The sequence below is a fragment of the Aspergillus tanneri genome (assembly GCF_003426965.1).
Source record: "Aspergillus tanneri strain NIH1004 chromosome Unknown AapTan_9_pilon_pilon_pilon, whole genome shotgun sequence".
Lineage (NCBI taxonomy): Eukaryota > Fungi > Ascomycota > Eurotiomycetes > Eurotiales > Aspergillaceae > Aspergillus > Aspergillus tanneri.
In genome coordinates this window covers 887,102-910,298 of record NW_022984636.1, presented here as the reverse complement: position 1 = coordinate 910,298, position 23,197 = coordinate 887,102, and the positions used below count along the sequence as shown (strand labels likewise).

The window sequence follows — 23,197 nt, the reverse complement described above, 5'->3', positions numbered from 1 at the left end:
AATCGGGATGGGATTCCCGTCCCATAAAAACGGGACGATTTTCTAATATTTTATGGGAATGGGAATGGGAAGGGAATGCCAAGAGATTCCCACTGGGATTCCCCCTTCTTTCTGGATGGGAATTGGGGTAAGAAATGGGATCACACTTACTAATGGGAAGGGAATGGGAATTTGGGAAATTCCCTTGGGATTAGATGGGAACGAGTCCCATACTAAATCACATGATTAATAATTACTGTATATACTATATAGTTACTACTAAAAACTGCTACTTTAAAAATATACTAAACCTAATTAGGAGATGGGACGGGAAATGGGAAGAGATTTTTATAATTTAGGGATGGGATTTCCCTCCCATATTTCTTGGCATGGGATGGGATTATCCCATCCCGAAACCCATGTAATGGGAATCCCATCCCATATTGCTTGGCACGGGATGGGAATCCCTTCCCATTTTCTTGAGACGGGATTCGGGACCACCCCCAGGATCCTTATGGGAATATGGGACGGGACCAGACCTCCCTCGGGATCCCGAATCCCTCCCAACGGCCAGCCTAGGTGTGTTGAAATTGGGTGGCATGCGGTGTCGGGCGGCAGGTAGTAACCTACAATATGTTCGATATTCGGCTAATACCGAATAGGAAAGTAGACACTGTAGTGGAGGAATTCGGGGGATTAGCACGTGACACTACTATGGATAGCTATTATCTTAAGTCCTCATACGAAGAGGTAAAAGACAATCAACAACCTTCTCACAGACCACGGGACGCAATTGCGTAAAGGGCATGTTGTCTTTTCTCCTGCCAGGAACTTGTGGGCTCGGGGCCCACAACTTCTGAACTGTCTAAGATTGTCTCCTTGACCTACTCCTTCGGAGTTCTATCATTTCCCTCTCATTCAACACTATTCTTGAAAATGTGCTTAAAATGATTGTTTTAGATGGTTTCTTGTATATTAATCGACATATGATCATTCTTGTGATTATTATTATAGATTGTTAGGTTGCTTCTTCTGCTAGGTGTAGGGGAGTTCGTTTTACCCCTCTTTTATGACCTTGTTTACGTCACTATTACTACCAACTTATTTGACCGATTCCTCTGAAAATTTGAACGAGGTCGCCCCACCTGTGTACTCGTGGGGATGTTCTAAAATTTCACTTCGAAAGTGGCTAGCAACTATCAACAGCTTGCCTAATCCTCACGGTACTTATCTGGTGGCTAACTATTAATTTGGACCACAGAAGCTTCTAGCTGTCGAGTTCTCCCAATACAAGTACTCTACAGCAGCAAAATTATCCCAGGCTATCCTTCAATACATTTGCCCAGCTGGAAACGTTATTAATAAAAACTTGTAAAACACAGTCCACGATCTTCAAAAAAAAAAAAAAAAAAAAAGGCAGATTCAGTTTACTAGGCCATTCTTTAATTATCTGGTCATGCTTGATCCGCCTGATTGCAACTTTCTTAGGTTGTTGAATGTTCGCAAAGTCCCGGTATACGATGACACAGTTAGCGGGGCGCTGGAAACGGCCGCCATTGAACCATTCATCTGCCGCCCGCCACCGCCTGCCACCCGTGGGCATCACACTGCCCGTTGTAGCCTAGAGTATACCACTTGGGGATAGCGTTGACTCTCGCCGCTTTTGCCCGTTTTCCCTGCCGCCTCACAAGTCCCGCTTGATATATATAAGCCCAACCAGTCCTTTGAACGACGACGACGCACTTTCTTCTTCCTTTCTTCCCCCCTCCCGTCTCCTTCGCCTGATGCACTGCCCCCTTCCCCCTTTTCAAAAGATGCCGCGTTATCCGGCGACTGCCCTTTTCCGGTATGGCGCCGTCCAACCCGCTGTTCTCGCCCTTCAGCTTCGGACTCACCGACAAGCCATCCAGTAAATCTGGAAATCCTTACTGTCACTTCTTTGGTTTTTGGCTGCCCAATGTGCCACCTGAAGGTGTGCTCTTGCTTGTAGTATGATGTGGGCCATTTTACTGGTGCAGTTAGGATGATTGTACGCGGCACTGCGCTCGGTTTGATCGATTTCTTTTTTTTTTGGATATCAGCATCGGCTCTGTTTTACTCTCCTTACTAAGTCTTATCACGTCTCTCTACTCGCGTGATGGATTTATATGCAGAGCCTCTGTAAAGCACCATATAAAGATGCAAGAAAAAACTGCTGCTTATAGCTACTGGAGACGGCATCCATGGCGTCAGCTTAGCTTCGGTGGTTTGGATCGCCCCCCTCTGGAACCATCCTCTCTTGGCTAACTAGGATTTATTCGCTTCAGAGCCCCTGTCTTGTTATCATCGAATAGCAAAATTGCCGCATTTCCTTCATCTCAGGTCAATCTCTGCAGATCGGGTCAAAAGAAAGCATTTGGTCAATAGTAAGTTTGACGTGTGAGGCTTGGAAGCTAGAAATACTGGTTGTAATTGGCACAAGCAAACGGCTATCGGCCTTTAAATGGTCTGGATGAAGATAGACATGTTAGCAGCCTAGAAGGGGAACTGAGACAAGAATATTTTGTCTCGATTCCTGTGAGAAGGCAGAATTATGGGAAAAGTATAAGAAGGCCAATCAAACCTGCGTCGTTGGGGCCATCTATTATCTATGCCCTTTCCTTCTGTTTCCTCTCACCTCACCCATTTCTCTTCCCCAATTACTTGTCCGTTACATGTACCCCTAAATACACTACTTCCTACAATATGCTCCCTACATTTTACTTGAACAACTTCAAGCCATGGATTCCTCCTTATACCAGGTCATTACCACTGCATAAATCCTTAAATCCTAGCAATCCAGTACCCATTGCTCCTTCTCTCCCCAAACTCCGGTAATACACTATATCAGGGGAACTTCAAGCAAAGCACAGCACCCCCACACAATCCAGATCCAGCACATCACACTTCGAATTCGAGTCCAACTCCACCCCATGATTTCCAAGATATTGCTGATGTCCCGACTGAGTTGCGTTTCTTTCGGCGAGATACCCCAAGGGATAATCTATCATCGCCGAGTATATCAAGTTCGCACAATAGCTTGGAAGAGCCTTTCAGGCTGCAAGATGTGCAGAGCAACATCCCTATTAACCCAGCAGTCCTCACTGATAATGGGTTCTGGGAGGCTCAAGATCCCCACCAACCTTTCCAGCAAGATGATAGCCTTATTATCCCAGGGACAATATATCCATATCCTGAGCCTCTACTTACTTTTAGTGATGCACCAGACTACCACTAAGATTCCGCCAAAGAGTCCGCCAAAGAGTCAAGCGGCCAGGGTAATCAAAAATGTCACTCCTTTCACAGCACCCAAGATGACTCGTTATTCTCTAATGCTCGGAGCGAGAGTTTTCAGAGCGGCGAACCGCCAAAACCGCGCAAGCAAAGAAGACAACAATCAACCTTGCGGCCTTCGAAAAGACCACGAGCTCCATCTTTATCACCTTCAAGTGCAAATGGCTTCACCACCCTTTGTTCTCAGCTCACATGTGTGTCACTTGATGAGCCTTTGCAATTTCTTTCTTGGCTGTTCGAAGGTGCACTGCCACGTGTGTCTGACCATGTCTCCCTAACCTGTGGAGATGTGCGGCTAAACAATCGCTCGACAAAACAGCATCAGTCTTCGCAAACTCCGCATATCCTAAGCGAGGCCCAAGGAAACTCCAGGAAGGGCATGCCATGGTCACCCAAGGAGATAGACCTTCTGCTGAAGTTAAGGAGAGATGAGAGGCGGCCTTGGTCAGAAGTAACAAAATTATTCTCGGACAAATATCCAGGAAGGAGCTCTGGTTCAATCCAAGTATACTGGAGTACGAGCCTTAAAAAAGCAGGGCAGAATAGCATTGCACATAAGGTGGGCTAAAGGGAATGACATGCTCATGGGAGCAGGAAATTGATGTTGGTCTCAATAGGGCTATACAGGGAATTACTGGTGGTTTCTGTCGAGCCCAAGGTAGCAATTGGCTCAGGGCCCATCATCATCGGCTAGTGGTAGTGGATTATAAACAACTATAATAACTACGTTTGACACATACGACCATAGGGTGTGGAAAGCAGGGCTTCCCGTCCGCTCAGCCGTACTTAAACCACACGCCGGTCTGTTAGTAGTTGGGTGGGTGACCACCAGCGAATCCCGACTGTTGTATGTCCGTCTTCATCTTTTTTTATTTTAAGTAGATTAACGGATTACCTAAAACGGAAAAGATGAGGACGGATTCGATAATATGTCTCTCACGATGTGCGTATCTTGTGTATCAGCTGTAGAATTGTCTTTCGAACCTTGGGGTTCATTCGCACGTTTACGCTTCTTGCGATGAGACTTTGCAGGGATAATGGTAATTAATGCTGGGTGCGCTTGCTGCTCCGTTTGGTGATTTTCCTGACTGCAGTAGTAGGCAATTATCGAATCCAGGGCACTCCGGAGGTCTTCCTTGATCTTGAACTGACGGAGGGTTCTTATAAATGCATTCAGAGCTTGGATCTTAGTTGTCTTCCACCCATGCTCTTCATAACTAATAAAACTTAGCCCTGTTCTTTCAAGCTTGTGGATTCTTACCTTTTGATAGGGCACTGGATTAGGGACAGAATCATCTCAACGTCTTCAATTAGCTCCCATTTTGCGCCACCAAGAGAATAACTAGACAGCCATTCCCTCTTATTCAACCACTCCTCCTTGCTTAAGTCAGGCCATAGTTGATCGGTCAATCTGTCAAGAGTATATGAAAGGTGATGGCCTGTCCGGGAGGCAAATTTACGGACGGTGGTCGTCGACCTTGAAGCGTTAACACGCTGCTGTTCAATCTGGACAGTCCGATTAATGATAACAGCCAAAACTTTGTGATGTGACGGAATGACCTCTCGAATCTTTGTGAGGTTAGTGAAGCAACTTCGAATAATATTTCCATCGTTTTTGTTGATTAACCAAAAAAGAGCTGGTATTTTAGTCCATATACGACAGCAAAGTTTCAGAGCTTCAACACTTTGGTCTTCAAGTTCCCAATGTTTTGTGATAACCCAAGGAATCTGATGCTGGAGGTGACAGCCTATTCCCATCGACCGATATGAAGTTCGCAAAGAATGTCTCATGATTTCGAAGTTGCGTGGAGCGCCCGATTTGCCGAAGGATTTTGCGGAGTGAGCTGAGTTCTCCAGATCTTATTAAGTCTTCCGGTGCTCACGAACATCCTATTAAAATCAGAATAAACCTAAGATACTGAGAGTTGTCACGAACATTACCAGCAGTGCGAACAAGTTGGTCCAACTCCTGAAGATTGGACCGTATTGCTTGCTTCATCTACAGACAACTTAGCAATAGTCACGGCGTTTGGGAAGATTCCCACCTCTTCATCCATTATTGCCTCATCCTGGAACAAAAGGAGATTCAGAAAAGCGGGGAAGCCATCCGGAAAAAGATGCCTTTTAGGAGCGAGGTGAACTTTCTTTTTTAGTAAGATGCTCTTGTAAGCGCTAATGCAACAGGGGTGAAATATCTCTCCAGATTAATAAAACGATCGAACTGAAGCTGAATCTGGATCCAGAGCTAGAGGAGATAAGACAGAGTATCCCGGCCCGCTACCATAACTATTGCGACGTTTTCTCAAAAAAAGGCCTCTGATAAGCTCCCTCCTTTGAAGGAACCATTGCACCGGATTAACCTAGAAGGAGATAATCAGTCAGCGAGACAGTTGGCCATAGTCTCCTATACAAGATATTACTGGAGGAACTTGAAGCAGCACGTCGGTATGTCGTGGATAATATCCAAACAGGATTTATAGAACCCAGTCACGCACCCTACGCTTCACCCATCCTAATGGCTTTAAAGCCAGGAGGTGGTCTCCGGTTTTGTGTTGACTATCGGAAGTTAAACTCTATCACTAAGAAGGACCGATACCCCCTACCCTTGATTAGCGAATTTATGGAAAGAATTAGCCATGCAAGGATCTTTACTAAAATTGATATCCGGCAAGGATTTCACCGAATTAGAATGGATCCCAAGCAGGAAGATCTGACCACCTTCCGCACGCGATATGGCTCGTATAAGTACAAGGTAATGCCCTTTGGACTTACAAACGGACCTGCAACTTTTCAGAGGTATATGAATAGTCTGTTTCTAGATATACTTGACAAATTCGTGACTATCTATATTGATGATCTGCTGATCTACAGCGAGAATAAAGCGGAATATGAAATGCATGTAAAACTAGTTCTCCAACGGCTTCGGGAAGCGGGGTTGCAAACCGCTTTGCATAAATGCGAATTCCATGTGAAGAAAACCAAGTTTCTTGGTTTCATTATCTCAACCGAAGGAATCCAGGTTGATCCAGCTAAGATCGCGGTGTTGAAGGGTTGGAAGGAGCCAACTACAAAAAAGGGGATCCAATCGTTTTTAGGTTTTTGCAATTTCTATCGGCAATTTATCAAGGATTATGGCAAGAAGGCTCGGCCCCTACACTATCTGACCAAGAATGACATGGAATTCGTATGGGATCCTGCATGTCAAGAGGCATTTGATGAATTAAAAAGGCGATTAATAAATGCTCCGATTCTGCGCCATTACCGCGCGGAGGATCCTGCCCGGCTGGAGACCGATGCGTCTGATGGAGTAGTAGCTGGTGTACTCTCTCAACAGTGTTTAGATGGGAATTGGCGACCCGTTGCATTTTTCTCAAAGACCATGTCGCCACCAGAAAGGAACTATGAGATCCATGACAAGGAGATGCTGGCCATATACGTGCCCTGGAGGAATGGAGAGCAGAATTAGAAGGCCTACAGCGGACAGATAGATTTGATATCTACACAGACCACCGGGCACTGGAATATTTCATGACCAAGAAGAGACTAAATGCCCGTCAAGCTAGATAGTCTGAATTTCTCTCTAGATTCTATTTTTTAATCCGCTACAGACCGGGCAAGCAAAACACCCTCGCGGATATTCTGTCCAGAAGTTATGCAGTAAACGGGCCTACAAGTGGAGCAAAGGATTCCCGGTGTCATGGCAAGGTCAAGGTCAAGTCGTGGGCCCCGGGCCCACGACTTCGAAGAGATTGTTCGCGAGGCACAATTCTCTTCAATTCAGGAGCTCGGGCGAGCTGACTAGTTAACGTGACTGACCACCGAGCTGCGCGGTCCCCACCAAACTGCGCGCTCACCACGAAGCTTTTCAAATTATTCTTATTATTACAACCACAGAGCCATGGCTGATAAATCGAAAGAAGGCCGTGTACAATTAGCTATCGATGCTTATAAAAAAGGCCTTTTTGCTTCTAAAACTGCTGCAGCTAAGGCATTTGATGTCCCTCCAAGAACCTTAATGACGCGTCTTAATGGCTCTACTGCTCGAAAGGAATCAATTGCAAATAGTCGAAAATTATCAAACACTGAGGAGTCAACCCTTATTTCATGGATTATAGATATGGATCGTCGTGGCCTGCCTCCCCGGATATCAACTGTACGCTACCTAGCCCAGCTACTTCTCTCTGCGCGAAATCCATCTGCTTCAGCTATCGGAGTGCTAATGCTGACGGGGGCAGTGATGGAACTGGTATCCTTTATGCGGGTCAAGAGGTACTGGGCGATTCGCCTACCATTACTGCCATTGCCCCCGTTAGTATTATCTTCCCCAAGTCTGTCTTAGATGTCCCGACTACTATTGATTTTGGAGGGGGTTATCCAACCTCCCTGGAGGTAGCGTGGAGCACCACTAAAACTATCTCTGTTGGTAGTATTACAACCGTTACCTCTACTATTACGCGATATATTATGCCGACTACCATCCCCCTACCACCTATTACCACCAACACAATTAATTACTACAACTGGAACATTAGTGACATTGTCACTTCCAGCATGGGAACTCTTATTCCTAGTATTGAGATTCCACCAGTTGTGGTTACAGATAACCCTAACCCGCTAAATAAGACAGGCGTTACTCACTTACCCTATGTGACTCGCACCATTAGTATTCCCCCGTGGCCTTGGACTACTGATGACACCAGCAAGTATCCTACTGTTACTTTTACAGAAGGTAATCCCCCTGGCCCGACATGCAAAGCCAATTGTGGTCATAAATGTTACAGCTTTTGCGACGGACCTTGTCTATCTGACTGCGGCATGGAGAGCTCTTCTAGCTTTATTAATCCGCTAGATACTGATGCTCCTTCAGTCAGCAAGTGTTCTGGGCCTGGATGTGTAAATGGAAAGTGCACTAACCATGGTCTGTGTATTGAGAGAGGCTGTACTGGCAGTGACTGCAAGAGCCGGATATGTGTGGGTGATGACTGCATTCCCACGGCATGCACGGGTTCTGACTGCCACAATGGGCACTGCACTGGCAGTAGTTGCCAGGACCACGGTTGTATTGGCCGTGATTGCGATGGTGGCGGCGGTGGGGGAAGCTCAGGCCGGTGCTTCGGTCCTTTATGTCTTTCCTGGGGTTGTTTGGGCGCTCATTGCTCCAGCACTGACTTCGTTTGTACCGGCCCTCTATGTCGCATTGTGACATGCTCCGGTACCGGTTGCTCCAACGGTGTCTGTACTGGAAAAGTCTGCAAGCCTGAAGACTCGGACTGCAAGAGTGAGGAAGCAGATGCCTGTATTGAGTATATATCCAGTGCTCTGGTCACTCCGGTCTCAACCTATTCAACCACCACTGTGACTAAGCGCTGCGAAACTATTACTGCTTGCTCTGCTAAGCCAACAACCGTAACCAGCACTGTCGACAAGAACGGGCTAATCGAAGGCACTATTTCCCTAATTGACTACGAAGTGGATGATGATCCATCGTTCACGAGCTCTCTTTTTGATCAGATGAGCAGTTTTTATTCATCAGCGTTTGATCCCACTACCACCAGCACGACCACTACCAAAGCCAGCACTTCGACGACGAAAACAACCTCTACTGTCCCAACGGCCACTGAAACGGGTTACAATTGCAAAGGATCCATCCGCTGCGGCACTTTTAAAAATCTACACAAATTCTGTGATATGGCAAAAAGCTTCCTGAAAGATGATATTGTATACGGGTAGGTTTCTTTCTTCTCTCCAACAAATGGGGCTAACTCCAGAACCAGAACCACGGACAAAGATAAAAACTCTGGAACCTGCTACACAGACGGGAAAAATGCTGGCTTTGGCTGTGGTGTTTTTGTTGAAGGGGACAACTGTCAAATAAAGGGAATGCAAATGGCCGCGTAAGTTGTTCCTCTGTCCAGGTTCCACTTAAGCTTTACTAACTTTATCATAGTGCCTATGATCATATCTTCCAGAAGGCGGGGGGAAACTGCGGTATTTGCGGCCATGCGTTTTTGTCGGATGGATGCAAATTAACCGTAAACTATGTCAGTGGATGCCAAACTACGAATGGAATATTGGAAGCATTCATTGGGAGCGGTTCAGATTTCACCACGGCTTCCTCAGTTGATGTAGCATTGTCGTCTGCCCTAGTAACGTTATAGTTTTGTATTATAACTAAGAATATTATACGAAAAAACTAAGAAGCTGAATATTAAAGGAACATATAATTAGGTTGTCTGCTCTGGAGCGATTATTGTTCATGGTGAGTTGGTTAAGTCTTTTTGAGTATTGCAGTACATCATGTCCACGCTAGGCTATAGACGTTCGGGCGGATGAGTAGATTACAGCTAAGCCATGTGGATCTTTGTATGAAAACTAGTGCCTATAATTATAATAGTATTCATGATTAATTCAGCGGACTTGAGCCGTCGGACCCGACGGCCAGCACTACATAAACCTTTTATCTGCACTTATCTCCATTAGTTAGTGGTTCTTGCTTCTCCAATCTAATTTCCACAATGAATCTCCTCTTGCTTCTCTTTACAGCTGTCCTCCACCTAGGGACAGCCTTAGAAGCACCCCCATCATCCAATTCTCTCACCAACAAAATCCACCACCTCAGATCCCAACGCCGCTCCAAGCCCCTCCAAAATATTGAGACAATCCCCCTCCCCCTCCTCGCGGTAACCGACAATATCACCCCCGAATTTCAAGGGAAGTACTACAGCACCAACTGGGCCGGTGCTGTGATTAAGAACCCACCCCCCAGCGCAACTTACACTTACATCTCTGCAACCATTGCCGTCCCAACCCCAACCCCAACCGACAATAGCACATACCAGGCTGCACCCGCATGGGTTGGCATTGACGGCGCCACCCACATTGCTGCGATTCCGCAAACAGGCGTGGATCTGTATGTGGTTGATGGAAAACCGTACACTGATGCCTGGTATGAGTGGTATCCAAACATTGCGCTGTACTATGATGAGTTTGAGGTCAACCCAGGAGATGTAATTGTTACTTCTGTTAATGTGACAGCGTCAAATCGTGGCGTCTGCATGGTTGAGAATCGAAATACCGGAGAGATAGTGTCTAAGACGCTTTTAGCGCCGAAAAGTACAGCGACGTTAGCGGGGATGAATGCAGAATGGGTGGTGGAGGATTTTCATTCTGGGGGTAATCCGGTGCCGTTTGTGAAATTTGATCGTGTCTGGTTTGAGGGATGTGCCACCTATGCGGACGGAGATAAGTATGGGCTGGGAAATGCTACGGTCTATGAGTTGATGCAGGATAATGTGATGATTGCTGATGTTAGAGTCGTGGATGCAGACAAGATGGTTGTGACGCACTTCGCAGCATAATACTGATCTATCTATTACTCGCTATTATCTTGTCTCTCAGAATCCCTGTCGTTAATCATATGTGGTGCAGCGTAAGAGAGGATTCCATTTAATTTTAAAAATCTATATAAGATCCTTTCGATCCTCCGGATCCTTCATCGTACACCGCCAGTTCTCACCATTGTATGGAATTAGCTGTTCGGGCCGAACCCCTAATATCAACCGGGGTAGAGAATCACATCCTCCCCTACTTATCGTGAGGATCTGCCTGGATCCTCGCGTCCCTTCTGTGCTACACGCTGGATTGCATCATTGGCGGGTAGTGCCGTACACCGTCTGTTGATAGGGTGGTTGGTTCGTGACTTGGTTTGGTTGACAGTCTTCTAGTGTATGGTGAGGTGAGCTGGGATACAGGATGTCAATTCCTAATACAATTAGCCTCGCTACTTCCATTTCCAGTAACTGTGAGTGATGAGTCCTATTGTCCTCCCAGTTCTTTCACTCCTTGTCACTCCGCTGGTCCTTTATCGGTCATTAGTTACTGTCTTGCGGCCATTGGATATTCATCGCCTCTGTGACGGGTGGCCGTTTCGGGAATCAGACTGCCTGATTGCCTTTTAGTTAAGGGAATCACCACTGTATATTCACTTCAGGCTTCTTGTGCTCTGCCTGATGATTCCCCTTTAAATCAAGCAAATCGCTTCTCCCTTCCTGTTTTCATTGCTTCATCCATCAATAATCTATTTCGACAACCATCGATTTCTTATCAACTATAAGGGGGCGAAATGCCTTGCTATCTAATAACTAGATATACACAAAGAGGAATTGCTGAGGGGAAGAAAGTAAAGGGGAAGAAGCGTTCGTTCTCATACTACAAGGGGTCATGTGACTGTGCTAAGCGGACCAATCATGTGCGCCGATTGCAGCGAAGGCGAAGTCGAGCAATGTACAGGCGTAGCCCGTGACAATTACGATTAAAAACCGGTATCCAATCCCGCTGATAAATGAGACCCTGAATCGTCTAAAACATGCCAAAGTATTTACCAAGCTCGACGTGGTCCACGCTTTTAATCGGATTCGAGTTAAGAAGGGACAGGAGTGGCTCACCGCGTTTAACACCCGCTACGGCCAATTTGAATACTTACTAGTTATACCTTTCGGCTTGTGCAACGCCCCCGGGACTTTCCAGAGCTATATACAGCCCTGCAGGATCTTTCCTACACATATGATTGCCTTGGAAAGATCGTCCAAAAGACCGGCAAAGCTCAGCAAACCAAGTACTTTAATAATCAGGTTATCAAGCCGAATCAAGAATTTATCTATGACGCATTGGGCCCATTGTGTTCGGCAACTGGTCGAGAGCAAGTTGATATCTGTGTAATTCCTTATGGTCCCGTACTCGGACAGCGGAACCCAATTCCTGGGGATGGAAGTCAGTTGATCGAATACTACGAGACGTAGAAGTTTGATCTAGCTGGCAATATCCTAGAGACCAAACATGAGCCACTGAATGACTCTACATATTCACCATGGACGCGAACGTATGCATATGAAATGACCAATAATAGGCTTATCAGCACCAAAGTTGGTTCCACAACAGATTGCTACAGATATGAAGACGATGCTAGGCTTAATAGCTGCATGATCTATATGGCTGGGTATCCTTTGGCTTGGGATTATAATAATCACTTGCGCTTTTGTACCACACAACGGGTCAAGGAAGGTAGCACGGCGGAGAGAACTTGGTATGTCTACAATTCGCAGGGTAAGCAAGTTCGCAAGGTGACCATGAGAGATACGGGCACCAAGCTAAAAGAGACAATCCATCTCCCTTACTGTGATATTTTTACGACGTATGCTGGAGATGGGGTATCAGTACTGCGGCAGACAACTTTAACTAGCGTGGGCGGATTAAGTGCTTCCAGCTCTCCAGTGGTCATGGTTGAGACCAGGACTGGGTATAGCCTTCTTCGGTATCAGATGAGCGAAAATTTGGAGCTGGATTATACAGGCAAGGTAGTTTTATATGACGAATAATGCCTATATGGATCCACCACATATCAAGCTCGGACGACTGAAGCTCCTCGGAAGAGTATCAACTTGCGAACTACCAACGTGACAATAAAAGTGGGCTCTATCCCTGTTGTGAGAGATACTATGCTACATGGCGATAGACGTCTGCTGATCCATTGCGAACTTTCGGCGGTCTTAACCCTGTATGTTTTGGAATTCGGCTCAGGATCTCTCCCGAGCGGTTCCGGCAGCGGCCCGTAGATAGTTCCCGCCCGGGACTCAGTAGCACCAAAGATTTTGATATTCAACACACTTTCGTTCCCCTGAGGTCAGCCTGTCACTGCTCGGTCTTCCTATGCGGCTATCCCCTGTCCGAGTGCACTTGCCTGTTCCTGTGTGGTTCCGTACGGGGAAGAGGTGTGAGCCAGTTTAGAGCGACATACTCGACTATAGCGGGGTTACAACTATAACCTATACTATCAAAATAAATGTACGAGAAATTTGGGCAACTTTACCTTATTACAGAAGTATATCCAAAATAACTGTGAAGAGTTCACGACCCGCAACCCGAGACCAAATGTATCGGGAGACCGACTGCCGCTAATTCATGGTCGAGTTCGACTGTAGCGCCAGTAATGCAAGGTCAAGTCAGGAAAAGAGCATGTTCTAGGGGAAGATAAGGATAATTATGACAGCATCTTTTTCACCAAACAACCTCGGCTGGGGGAGCTTAGCCATCAGTTACCATGTGATTCGCAATTCGTCACATTCGGGCCGTCCAGATGGTTTGCATTTGGCATCAGCGAAGTGATTCGCGCGACGAGGCCCCCCATCTTTGCTGATAGTTTACAGGATAGCTGTCGAGGCCGTCATTTATCTCCAGTAATATGTTAGTTTGCAGCGCGGACAGAAATGCGGTGGATTCCAATATGGTTTAGATTGTACTAATATTTGGCGTCGTGATTCGTTTCTTCTTGGTCGCAGCAGGGCTCCGGGGGTCGTTTCTTGTGCTTCAACCGCTTTGGCTCTCTTACAAAACAACATGGACATCATTATGACTTGCGATTTGTGTAAGCGACAGCTAAAAGCTTCGCAGGTGTCACAATATCTGCTTCGGGAAGCTGTCCAGAATGGGATTGGGACAGGGGAGCTGCTTCAACGCGATCGTATGGACACTAACTTCCACGGTAATAACCTGCAGACACTCACAGTTCACCCCGGGTGCTGGTCTATCCCCGAGCGGGCTCTAAAACGCACTGAGTTCAGTCAGCATTGGATAAATTATTTCTTAGAATATCTCTATAACCTCTTCCATTCCCTTACACAGGTCCGTTTCGCCCACTCAACCGGTAGCCTTGATGCGGATATCTTTGTTGTGCCGAAGGGGAGGAGAACTCCGAAAAGAGATCTATTTCGGCGAATGCGACTATCTGGTATAACTTACGCTGCTATAGATCATTTCACAAACGTTTGAACGGTACCTGGAATTATAAGCGGCCTTCCGTTGATGGTCTATATAGTCTAAATACAAGCTGTGGAGACGGTCGTGGTGTCGCTTGCGGAAGCGGCTCACCCAGTTGACAACAAGCGTGGTCCCCGCAATTTCGTCGGCGATGTTTTTCAATATTTTAGGGGCAGATAGGATAATGTTCAGCACGGTTATTGAGCATCTACACTACTGTGGTGATAGTAGAACAGGAACAGGAAAACCGAAGTTTCATTGCTCATATTAAGAGGACGCGGGGAATGAACCCCAAAAACCACCAGTCAAGCCCCGGTCATCCGATCCTCCGCCTGGCGCAGGTGGGCAAGCGCAACTTTTATACCAGAAATGGCGTCTTCTAATGCCAAATGGCCAGTGGACAAATCCTCATGGACAGAAAAAGCAGGCGATACACAATGAGCACCGGGCAAGCGCAGGCAGGAGGCAGCATCGTCTAAACGGGACATAGCAAGACGAAGCTGAGCACTAGCTTCGGAAATAGGAGTTTCGACCTCGCCTGAGACAAGAGTATATTAGCCAGAGCAAGACACACAAAGGTTTTATAAGGACTCACATGACACAAGACAGCCAGGCGAGAAGACTGGACCAGAGGCACCAGCATCGGAAGCAGAAGCACTAGAGGAGCGGCAAGCGGACATTTTCGCGGAGAAATAGGCAAGGAGTGTCTGTAGGGGACCGCAATTAGCCACACTGACCCGAAAAGCTCTAACGCCTTAATCAAGAGTCTAAGGAGATAGAAAGATCTCAAGACCCAGAGCAGCTTTAACTCTGAAGGGAAGTGAAAACCTCAGATTCAGAAGAGATTCAGAACAGATTCAGCTTCAGAGGATAGAAGAGCCTTAGGCTAGGAGCAGGAGGAGCAGTCCCAGCTCCAAAGGGCTAGAGAACCTTAAAGATAGAAGAAAGGTTATACTTGCATAGAGAGCAGACTGGCAACAGCACACGGCAAGAATAGGAGGACCTGACAAGCTGACAGTGTAAGAGGTAGGAGGTATTAAGGGCAAGGAGTTAAGAAATGAGCGAGGAACCTAAGAGATCTGAAGGACTTGGTGCTTTTAAGGCAGCAATAGTGAATCAGGCACCGCGAGCAACATTCACTCATTGCATCAGAGCTTACATTTTAGAGGTGATAGATTTCGATTGCTTCAAATCCAGAGTCTTTACACACGATTACTATGTTGAGTTGCTAAAAGACGAATACTATCGCTTCGGAAAGCCCGGCACAACCCCATCCTACATGGTTATCTATGATGCAATCGGGCGCATGTGCTGCCAGCAACGTTATCTTGTCAGTAAAGGCAAAGACTTCCAAATGTTGTCGTCTGCCTAGAGAGAGCTTCCCAAACTAAGCGAGTTCCGTTTGTCGTTTAGCCAGGAAGTGTTTGACATCTGTGACAAGTGGAATGTCCCTGTAATCATGCCTAGAGGGACATCCTTTGGGCACTATATCCATGTAGTTTCAGGTGCCATTCGCCGTGCACGCGTGGATGGAATCCAAATCCGCAGTCTCCGCCTTTCCCACTTTTCATTCCCGTGGAAGTTTAATTGGGAGAGGCAGATCTCACTGGTTTCTCTGATCTATTCCAGAAACTACTCTGCCATACTGAGATACTTCATTTGCAAGGACAGCACTCGTGCTGTCCGTTATGTTGTGAAATTCAGGGGAAACGGGGCGCAGGGTGTGACGACCTGGCCTTGGACACCGCGCTCAGGTTAACGCGGTGACCGTGATGTTTATACGGTTTGCATGTGGACGCCGGTGGGTGGTCGGAACCGCCACTGATAGGCCGTATTGGGATAAGGAAGGGCTCAGGGCACAGGGCTAGGGCTGGGAAGCTTCCCGCCATATCCTCGCTCGTCATGACAACGCCCTTCTACCTTCTTCCTTTCCTCCCCATCTTTAGTATTCTTGATATAGGACTCAATATGATTTTATCTATCTGATTTGCCTGCCGTCACACAGGGAGCTATTCTATCAGCTACAGGCCAACTAGCCTATTAAGCCTAATTAGTGAATGAGAGGGAAATGGTAGAACTCCGAAGGAGTAGGTCAAGGAGACAATCTTAGACAGTTCAGAAGTTGTGGGCCCCGAGCCCACAAGTTCCTGGCAGGAGAAAAGACAACAAGCCCTTTACGCAACTGCGTCCCGTGGTCTGTGAGAAGGTTGTTGATCGTCTATTACCTCTTCGTATGAGGACTTAAGATAATAGCTATCTATACAAATGTCACGTGCTAATCCCCCGAATTCCTCCACTACATTAGGAAGTAGATGTCATTCAGTGGAAACACCAGGAATCACAGTATCTCAACCAACTGAGTCTCTTGCATTCCTATCTGGGTGCTCAACTAACTAAAGGATTGAGGGGTAGAATAGATCGTTAGATATTTCCACACCGCCAAGTCGGTCGGATTATAGTGTTTCCGTAACAACCTCAAACCCGATTATCCTCCGCTCGGGCCTTTCTCCCAATCGTCGCACAGGCAAGATAGTTGGGAACAGGCGAGCCTAGCGCAGGCAGGAAAGTCACGAGAACCACCAACACAACATCCAGAGATGCCAGATATAGAGATGTTGGTGCACTCTCAAAGTACCAGAATTTCTACCCTTTCCGAGTTGATGGCGAACTTAAAATGAAATATCAGAGAGAATGGAGAGAACAGGGGAACTATCTCTATCACGAAAAAGATAAGTTGCGGGGCTATTTGCCAAAGCCATGAGTCCGGTGTCTTTTTCTTTCATTGTTTCAACACTACCACCTAGGAGGAAATATGGGGGGTCTTATAATTTGTTACGGAAACACTATAATCCGCCCGACTTTGGCGGTACGGAGTATCTGACGACCGATTCAACCCCTGAATCCTTTAGATAGTTGAACACCTCAATGAGAATATAGGGAACCGCTTAGTAGGCTCAGTTGGTTGAGATACTGCGATTCCTGGTGTTCCACTGGATGACATCTACGTCCTAGTTAGGCTAATTAGTTGGCCTGTAGCTGATAGAATAGCTCCCTGCGCCTCGTTTCCCCTGAATTGAACAACATAATTCAACATATTTGGCGACTACCCGCGTCAAACGTTGCTCTTTCGAGATTTGTACGTAGCTTGAAATCAATTCTCTTATTCGCTCGTTATCAAATAATATAGAATAATAAGGAGATGTTTAGCATAGGCTAATACCCAACATCTTAATCGGGCATTCAGCTTCAATCACGCAGGCATGTTCTCTTTGCCAAAGATAAATTAGGAATTACTTTAAAACATTGACCTAGTTTTGGAAATTACTAGTCATAAACCTCCTAATTCTTAATTAACTTGACCCAACGCTAAACAGTTTATCCATCGAGCACAGTTTTGTAGTGTACAATATAAAGAAAAGGAGACACTTGCCCAACGTTGCAGTCCTGCGGGGCTGCTTGCATGTCACGTGGGCAGATCAAGTTGTTCGGGTCTTCGGGAGGGTGTAGGATGTGTTATCACGTGATTGAATAGGGCTAGGGCTGGAAATCAGGTGATCTGGGATTTCTTCGAGGTTGTGGGCCCGGGGCCCACGACTTGACCTTGCCGTGACATCACCGAGCTGCGCGGTCCCCACCAAACTGCGCACTTGCCACGTAGATTTTCAAATTAAAGGTCATAGTAGACTCAAGTGCCCTAGTAAATAATGCTGTCTTAATTATATAATAAAATCGCTTTTTTTCGTTGAGATATTAGTCAATTTATAGGGCTGCTTTGTGTGGGTGCGCAGCTTGGTGATCCGCAGCTCGGTGATCGGTCACGTTAAATTGTCGATAATAAATGACGCAATGATAGCACAAATCATACGGAATACCATATTTCTCACAGACGTTGATTTTCAGAACATTATTTAATTGCCAAGTTGGAGATGAATGTCGCATTTCTGTTGAAAATATAGATCAGCTATCTAGAAAGGTCCACGTTCTAACCGCTTTTCTCAACGCCGATCGTCGAGTTGAACATTCTCGTTAACTATACCTCGTACTTAATTGTCTCCGGTCACACTGCTATCATGGTTGTCGAGCTCGACACTACTCTCGCGGAATTATATACCAAGCATGACCTTCCATGGCCAATTGTCGTGGACCTCTATCGAACTTACACCCATATCGATCTTCATGACAACTTCCCACGGGAAAGAGTGTTTGTCGAGGATGAGGATCCCTCTATATACTGTTCTGAAGAAGAGAATCTTCCCCGTTTCAAACAATGGGCCCTGAATTCCAGAACAATCCGGCACTTGCCCATGGTGGGGCCCGCGGATGTGATTCTCTATCTTCCTTACAATTCCCGGGACAATATCAAACGAGCATTGGACCAATTTCCAAAGCACCAGCATCCAAAGGTCCAGTATGTTGATTTGGATAGTCCATATATGGCAAAGGACCGGAAGATGGTGATAAAGGATAAAAAGTTGATTTATTGGCGACCTAAATCTTGGATGGTGGGCGAGGACTGCTCAGTACCACCCGAGCTCTCATACACGTTGAACGATAAGCGGTTTCTCACCCACCCAGAGATCCCCACACCGCTCTTAGAGATGGTTTCATTGCTGCACCAGGATCGGCGAAACACCCTTGTCGGCCGCCGACTGCCTTTTGTGGTTAAATTCTGCCGGTGCAGCTCTGGGCAAGGCACATATATTGTGACTACTGAGGAAGAAAGGCGGCAAATGCTGGATGCCGTCAGCCGATACCGTGAGAGGGGAGGGGAAGATATCCAGATATCTGAGTTCGTTCGTTCTAGAAAACCACACTACGGGGTGAACTTCTTCGTTGGTCGCTATGAGAGTTCGCAGCCCCGTTTCCTGGGTGCCACAGAGCAGGTCGTCACCAAGAATGGCATCTGGATGGGTGGGATAATCGATTATCAGGCGCAAGAGGACCTCGAGAGACGTCTACGAGACACGATCGCTGCTGTGGCACGCACATTGCAACAGTCCTCATACGTGGGCTGGGTTGGCATCGATGTTATCTTTGACAGTAATGACCGGCCTCTGGTGGTGGATCTTAATGCTCGTATAGCTGCAGGAATTGGCGTCGTCCTTTTTTCGAAGCACTTTATGTCCATGGGCCTTCCGTTTGCTCGGATGGAAACTGTATCATTTCCCGGGCCAGCTTCAGGTATCTACGCTGCACTATCTACGAGGATTGAGTCCGGACAGGTGATTATCACTCTCTCAGCGGAGGTCACAGAGTCCGAGTCTGTTGCCTCCGTAGTCTTTGGCGGTCGCAATCGAGAAGATTTAAATGCAGTGGCAGACTGGATTCGGGACGTGCTGCGAACTTGCCTTAACTAAAATGGAGGACGTCAGTCATGTGGAAATACTTGATTTAATTATCTACCCCTGCCGGGCGGTGAGCTGGAGGAGACGGGTAGGTGCAGACCTCGGTCCCGGAGACGGCGAAGGACTTTCGGGGTTATCGCTATATGCTTCGGGGTTATCGCTATAAATTAGGATGTCGTCCAGGTACGCGGTGCAGAAAACATCAAGGTAATCAATTCAGGGTAATACTGGTTCTGGCAAGCCTGCGCGTCAGTAGATGATAAGTGCGAAGCTTTCGTGATCCATTCCCGTATTCAATCAGCATCACCTCGTCGCCCTCTGAATACTCAATGTTATCAACATGGGAGGTGTGAGTGTGACCATCGTCTGTAGCAACCGCATTTACCTGCCTCGGTCGGCCGGCAACCTCGAATATGTTATTTATACCTTGTCCACCAGCGGTAGCTGTATGCAGAGTGTGGCCCACCGCATCGAAGGTTGATGTGGTCCTGTACGTGCTGGCTGCCAGGTTCACCTCTTCAGACCAGTCAAGAAGGTCATCATACTTCCCGGTATATTGGATGGATGACTCTATATAGTTGCCCTTGAAGTCAAAGTAGATATTGGTTTGCGCTCCGGATTGATCGCAACCTTGGTAAAGCTGGCCTCTCAGTTTCTTCGCCTCTGGGTCTGGCATGAAGCTTTCTCCATATCGGTTCTTAACCACGAGGGCTTCATATTCGTCGGTTCTTACCGGCTGGACTCTGACAGCCTCAACTCTCCTGAGCAGATCATAAGAAGTCCGTTTCCGTGGCCCTCCGGACGACCATGCCAGCATTGGCAGGCCAGTACAATCTGACAGGAGCCAGCGGTCCCCCTGTCTATGTTTACACTATGTAGTGGCCCCAGCAGCAGATCGTATCGGGTAGTCGTCACAGGACGGTCCAGTGCATCCGTAAGCGCTGAGATATTGCCACGTTCATCATACCTGTGTCGGATCCTACGGATGCCCCGGGACTATTGTCGAGCTCAGTGAGGATTTCTTGCCCTAGAATATTTATATAGATGGACGTTGGAGTATTGCTATAGCATGATGATTTAGCTGCTGCCTTTTTCTCCTCCTCGGGAGTGCCGGATTTCTGTCTTTGATAGTACCATGTAGGATAGTAGGAGACTCTGTCAAATGCTTGGAAGCAGCTCCCAATATCTTCGAGCGTACAGTGTCACAGCATCATAGTGTATTTGAGCCCACGGTGAGAAGCGTGATTTACTCCATGTTTGGTCGGCGTTCAACACCCCCACCACCCGATCAAGGGGGTCCAGCAGAAATCTAGTGGCAGGTGTATCGGCTATATCTGTTTGGAAGCAGAACTCATGTGTTGGCTTGAAGAATGGCGGACTCTTTGACAGCGTGCCCTTTGTCGGATGCCAGGGCACTGTACAACTGCCATTCGTTGGCTTGGTCCTCTTTAGACAGACGTACACCCTGCGTCGCCCTGTCATTGCCACTAAAGTAGGTGAGGCTAATCGAGATCTGGGCTGGCCCATCCTTGTAGTGCGTGTCACGCACGAGTTCCGCTTGAAATGCTGGAGATACCTTCTCCTGGCCAAACCAGCCCGAGCCATATATTGTCTGCCGCCCTGCATATTGTAGGAGCTCTTCCGCCGTTCCCAACTGATTACCGAAGAACTGTTGCAATTGATCTTCGGTTAGGTCGGCTGAGAATTTATCCAGGCTGTCTCCAACAGGCTCCCCCTTTTTGCCCATGACGGCCACTCCTACCCTGCGGCCGAGGGGGTTAAGAGCCGTCTGGGCTCTGTTCCCATTTGCGTCGGTAATAAGAGTCGGTCGTAGGCGAGCGTAATCATTACCGAACATGGTCTTGTTTCCCATGGCGTCTACATTCTCTATTATAAGCAAGCCGAAGCGGTCACGCTTTTGCCGTAACTTGCTTCCAAATTGATCAATCTCCATTTGGAATGTAGAATTGCGATCTAGCCGCGGGCAGCCTATTGCCGACATTATCATCTCCAAAGAGATTCCGCGTTGATGGTGCCCACCACTCATCTGGCCCTAGTTCCACGTGGCCTCTTTTACCAAGCTCCTGAGCTAAGGTCACTGGAGGTAGCAATGCCCCTCCCGACGGATCCGTCAACACCGCCACAAGGAGTTTCGTTGTAGCAAAGAGCTGGTAGCTCTGCCACTGGACGGAAAACTGCTGTAACTTTCCCTTGGGTAGCGGTCCATCGAGATACCGCCCCAAGGTGCCGCCCCGAGTACAGCGTTCGATTTTTAGCGATGAGCGCCCTGTATCCTTCTGGGGGGATATTACGTATGAGGTCCTCGGCTTTCTCGTGAATTTGAATATCCTGTACTTGATTCAGTGATTTGCAGTCGTTGGCAGCCAGCTCTTCGAAGTCATATCGACTGTCAGTTATAGCGCCTTCTAAACAACGCCCCGGGGATACGTGTGACGAACTCACCATGTAGCCTGTTTGCATTGTTTGTATCTAGCTTTGTTTTAACTCCGCCATCTCGGATCTCCTAATTATATCATCATCCCATTCCTTCTTCTTTCTTTCCTCTCCACGCTTAGAATTCTCGTTGCAGGCACCGAATATAGTTGATTTGCATCAGTTTTATCCTCTGTTTCGTAGGTTATGCTACTGTCTGCGTAATTAATTAGCGTCCACTCCTGGCTTTTTAATAAAAGTGTTTTGTGGTTAAAGTCCGCATCCTGCCGAGAGCGCTGCTTGCCTTGGTGGCGGCGTCGTAACGTGGTTTTGTTGTAGCCATATTCTGTGGCAGTCCGAGCATACTCTGACAATTCTAATAAGCTAAGTGCGGCTTCAAGGGACTCCATATTAATGGGAGCAATGAATTTTGCAAATTCTGTCTCCCCAAAATGGACGCCTCTTAAGACTTTAGCTGAACCTCTCCCGCGATGAAAAATAATATCTGTCCTTTTTTTACTGAAGAGGATGCTCTTGTGTTTGATATAGATCGTCCGATAGCCGAGTCATACAGATACCGTGGAGAAAAAGATACTCGAGGTCATTTAACGCTATATAAACCCCGCAAATCCCACATAAGAAAGATAGCCAGCGAGTGTATATACAAAGGCAAATTTAGTGTCTTCAGCCGAGCCATCTTCGGCTAGGGGTTCGGGTTCAATACCAATTCAGTAATATAGCGTATAGTCTGCGGGTTGGATATCATCGCGTCGTAGTCGGAAGTATCGAATTGAATCCCATGTGCGGCGATCGTATCCAACATCTCTTTGCGCGCGTCGGTGTGCAGCGGACACTACAGAAGGACATGCTTAGAGGTTTCCAATCCTTCCCTGCAGCCACACTAATCGCTCTCGGAGGCCTTGATCTTGTAGAGGAAGTGCGCTAGGCAAATCCTCGTTGTGCATGTCTGTATAATAACGGACGCGTATGGCTTTGGTAAGCCTTTATAAAGAGATTCAATGTTGTCTTGTTTGGGCCTTAATTGTTTCCCCAGATTCTGGAGTTGGTATTTGCAGACCTCAGTTTTCGACTGCTCGTGAAGCAAAATATTAGCATCCGTAAGCTGCGCAAGCATTGGGGGAATTTAATCCTAACATGACAGACAATACATTACCATTGGCCAACAACTCGAAGCGTTCAGTACAGTCTTGCCTAGGTTAGGAGACTATTTAGTCCCTTTAAAATCCCAAAGAGTCAAGCATAGTCAATTTAACCTGGCGTCTTTGAAAAATGTCTAGCTTGAAAAGGCAGTTCAG

At 47.0% G+C, this 23,197-nt stretch overlaps 7 protein-coding genes across 7 annotated transcripts; 3 read left to right on the top strand and 4 right to left on the bottom strand.

The window, feature by feature from the left end:
- Window positions 1–4,186: 4,186 nt before the first annotated feature.
- ATNIH1004_011795 (uncharacterized protein) lies at window positions 4,187–5,348 on the bottom strand (the record flags this gene model as incomplete). Its single annotated transcript, XM_033576357.1, has 4 exons — window positions 4,187–4,508; window positions 4,553–4,860; window positions 5,228–5,290; window positions 5,337–5,348. The coding sequence occupies 4 exons, from the start codon at window positions 5,346–5,348 to the stop codon at window positions 4,187–4,189; spliced, it is 705 nt and encodes a 234-aa protein (XP_033421021.1).
- Window positions 5,349–7,395: 2,047 nt separating this feature from the next.
- Window positions 7,396–9,420, top strand: ATNIH1004_011794 (uncharacterized protein; the record flags this gene model as incomplete). Its single annotated transcript, XM_033576356.1, has 4 exons — window positions 7,396–9,017; window positions 9,066–9,185; window positions 9,239–9,279; window positions 9,338–9,420. The coding sequence occupies 4 exons, from the start codon at window positions 7,396–7,398 to the stop codon at window positions 9,418–9,420; spliced, it is 1,866 nt and encodes a 621-aa protein (XP_033421020.1).
- Window positions 9,421–9,806: 386 nt separating this feature from the next.
- On the top strand, window positions 9,807–10,649 carry ATNIH1004_011793 (A4/G1 family peptidase; the record flags this gene model as incomplete). Its single annotated transcript, XM_033576355.1, has 1 exon — window positions 9,807–10,649. One exon carries the CDS (start codon window positions 9,807–9,809, stop codon window positions 10,647–10,649), a length of 843 nt encoding a protein of 280 aa, XP_033421019.1.
- Window positions 10,650–14,408: 3,759 nt separating this feature from the next.
- Window positions 14,409–14,783, bottom strand: ATNIH1004_011792 (uncharacterized protein; the record flags this gene model as incomplete). The annotated part of the gene is made up of 2 exons (XM_033576354.1): window positions 14,409–14,641; window positions 14,699–14,783. The coding sequence occupies 2 exons, from the start codon at window positions 14,781–14,783 to the stop codon at window positions 14,409–14,411; spliced, it is 318 nt and encodes a 105-aa protein (XP_033421018.1).
- Window positions 14,784–18,173: 3,390 nt separating this feature from the next.
- Window positions 18,174–19,460, top strand: ATNIH1004_011791 (uncharacterized protein; the record flags this gene model as incomplete). Its single annotated transcript, XM_033576353.1, has 1 exon — window positions 18,174–19,460. The coding sequence occupies one exon, from the start codon at window positions 18,174–18,176 to the stop codon at window positions 19,458–19,460; it is 1,287 nt and encodes a 428-aa protein (XP_033421017.1).
- Window positions 19,461–19,659: 199 nt separating this feature from the next.
- On the bottom strand, window positions 19,660–20,265 carry ATNIH1004_011790 (uncharacterized protein; the record flags this gene model as incomplete). The annotated part of the gene is made up of 1 exon (XM_033576352.1): window positions 19,660–20,265. The coding sequence occupies one exon, from the start codon at window positions 20,263–20,265 to the stop codon at window positions 19,660–19,662; it is 606 nt and encodes a 201-aa protein (XP_033421016.1).
- Window positions 20,266–20,799: 534 nt separating this feature from the next.
- Window positions 20,800–21,929, bottom strand: ATNIH1004_011789 (uncharacterized protein; the record flags this gene model as incomplete). The annotated part of the gene is made up of 3 exons (XM_033576351.1): window positions 20,800–21,375; window positions 21,449–21,745; window positions 21,804–21,929. 3 exons carry the CDS (start codon window positions 21,927–21,929, stop codon window positions 20,800–20,802), a joined length of 999 nt encoding a protein of 332 aa, XP_033421015.1.
- Between the last annotated feature and the right edge of the window lie 1,268 nt (window positions 21,930–23,197).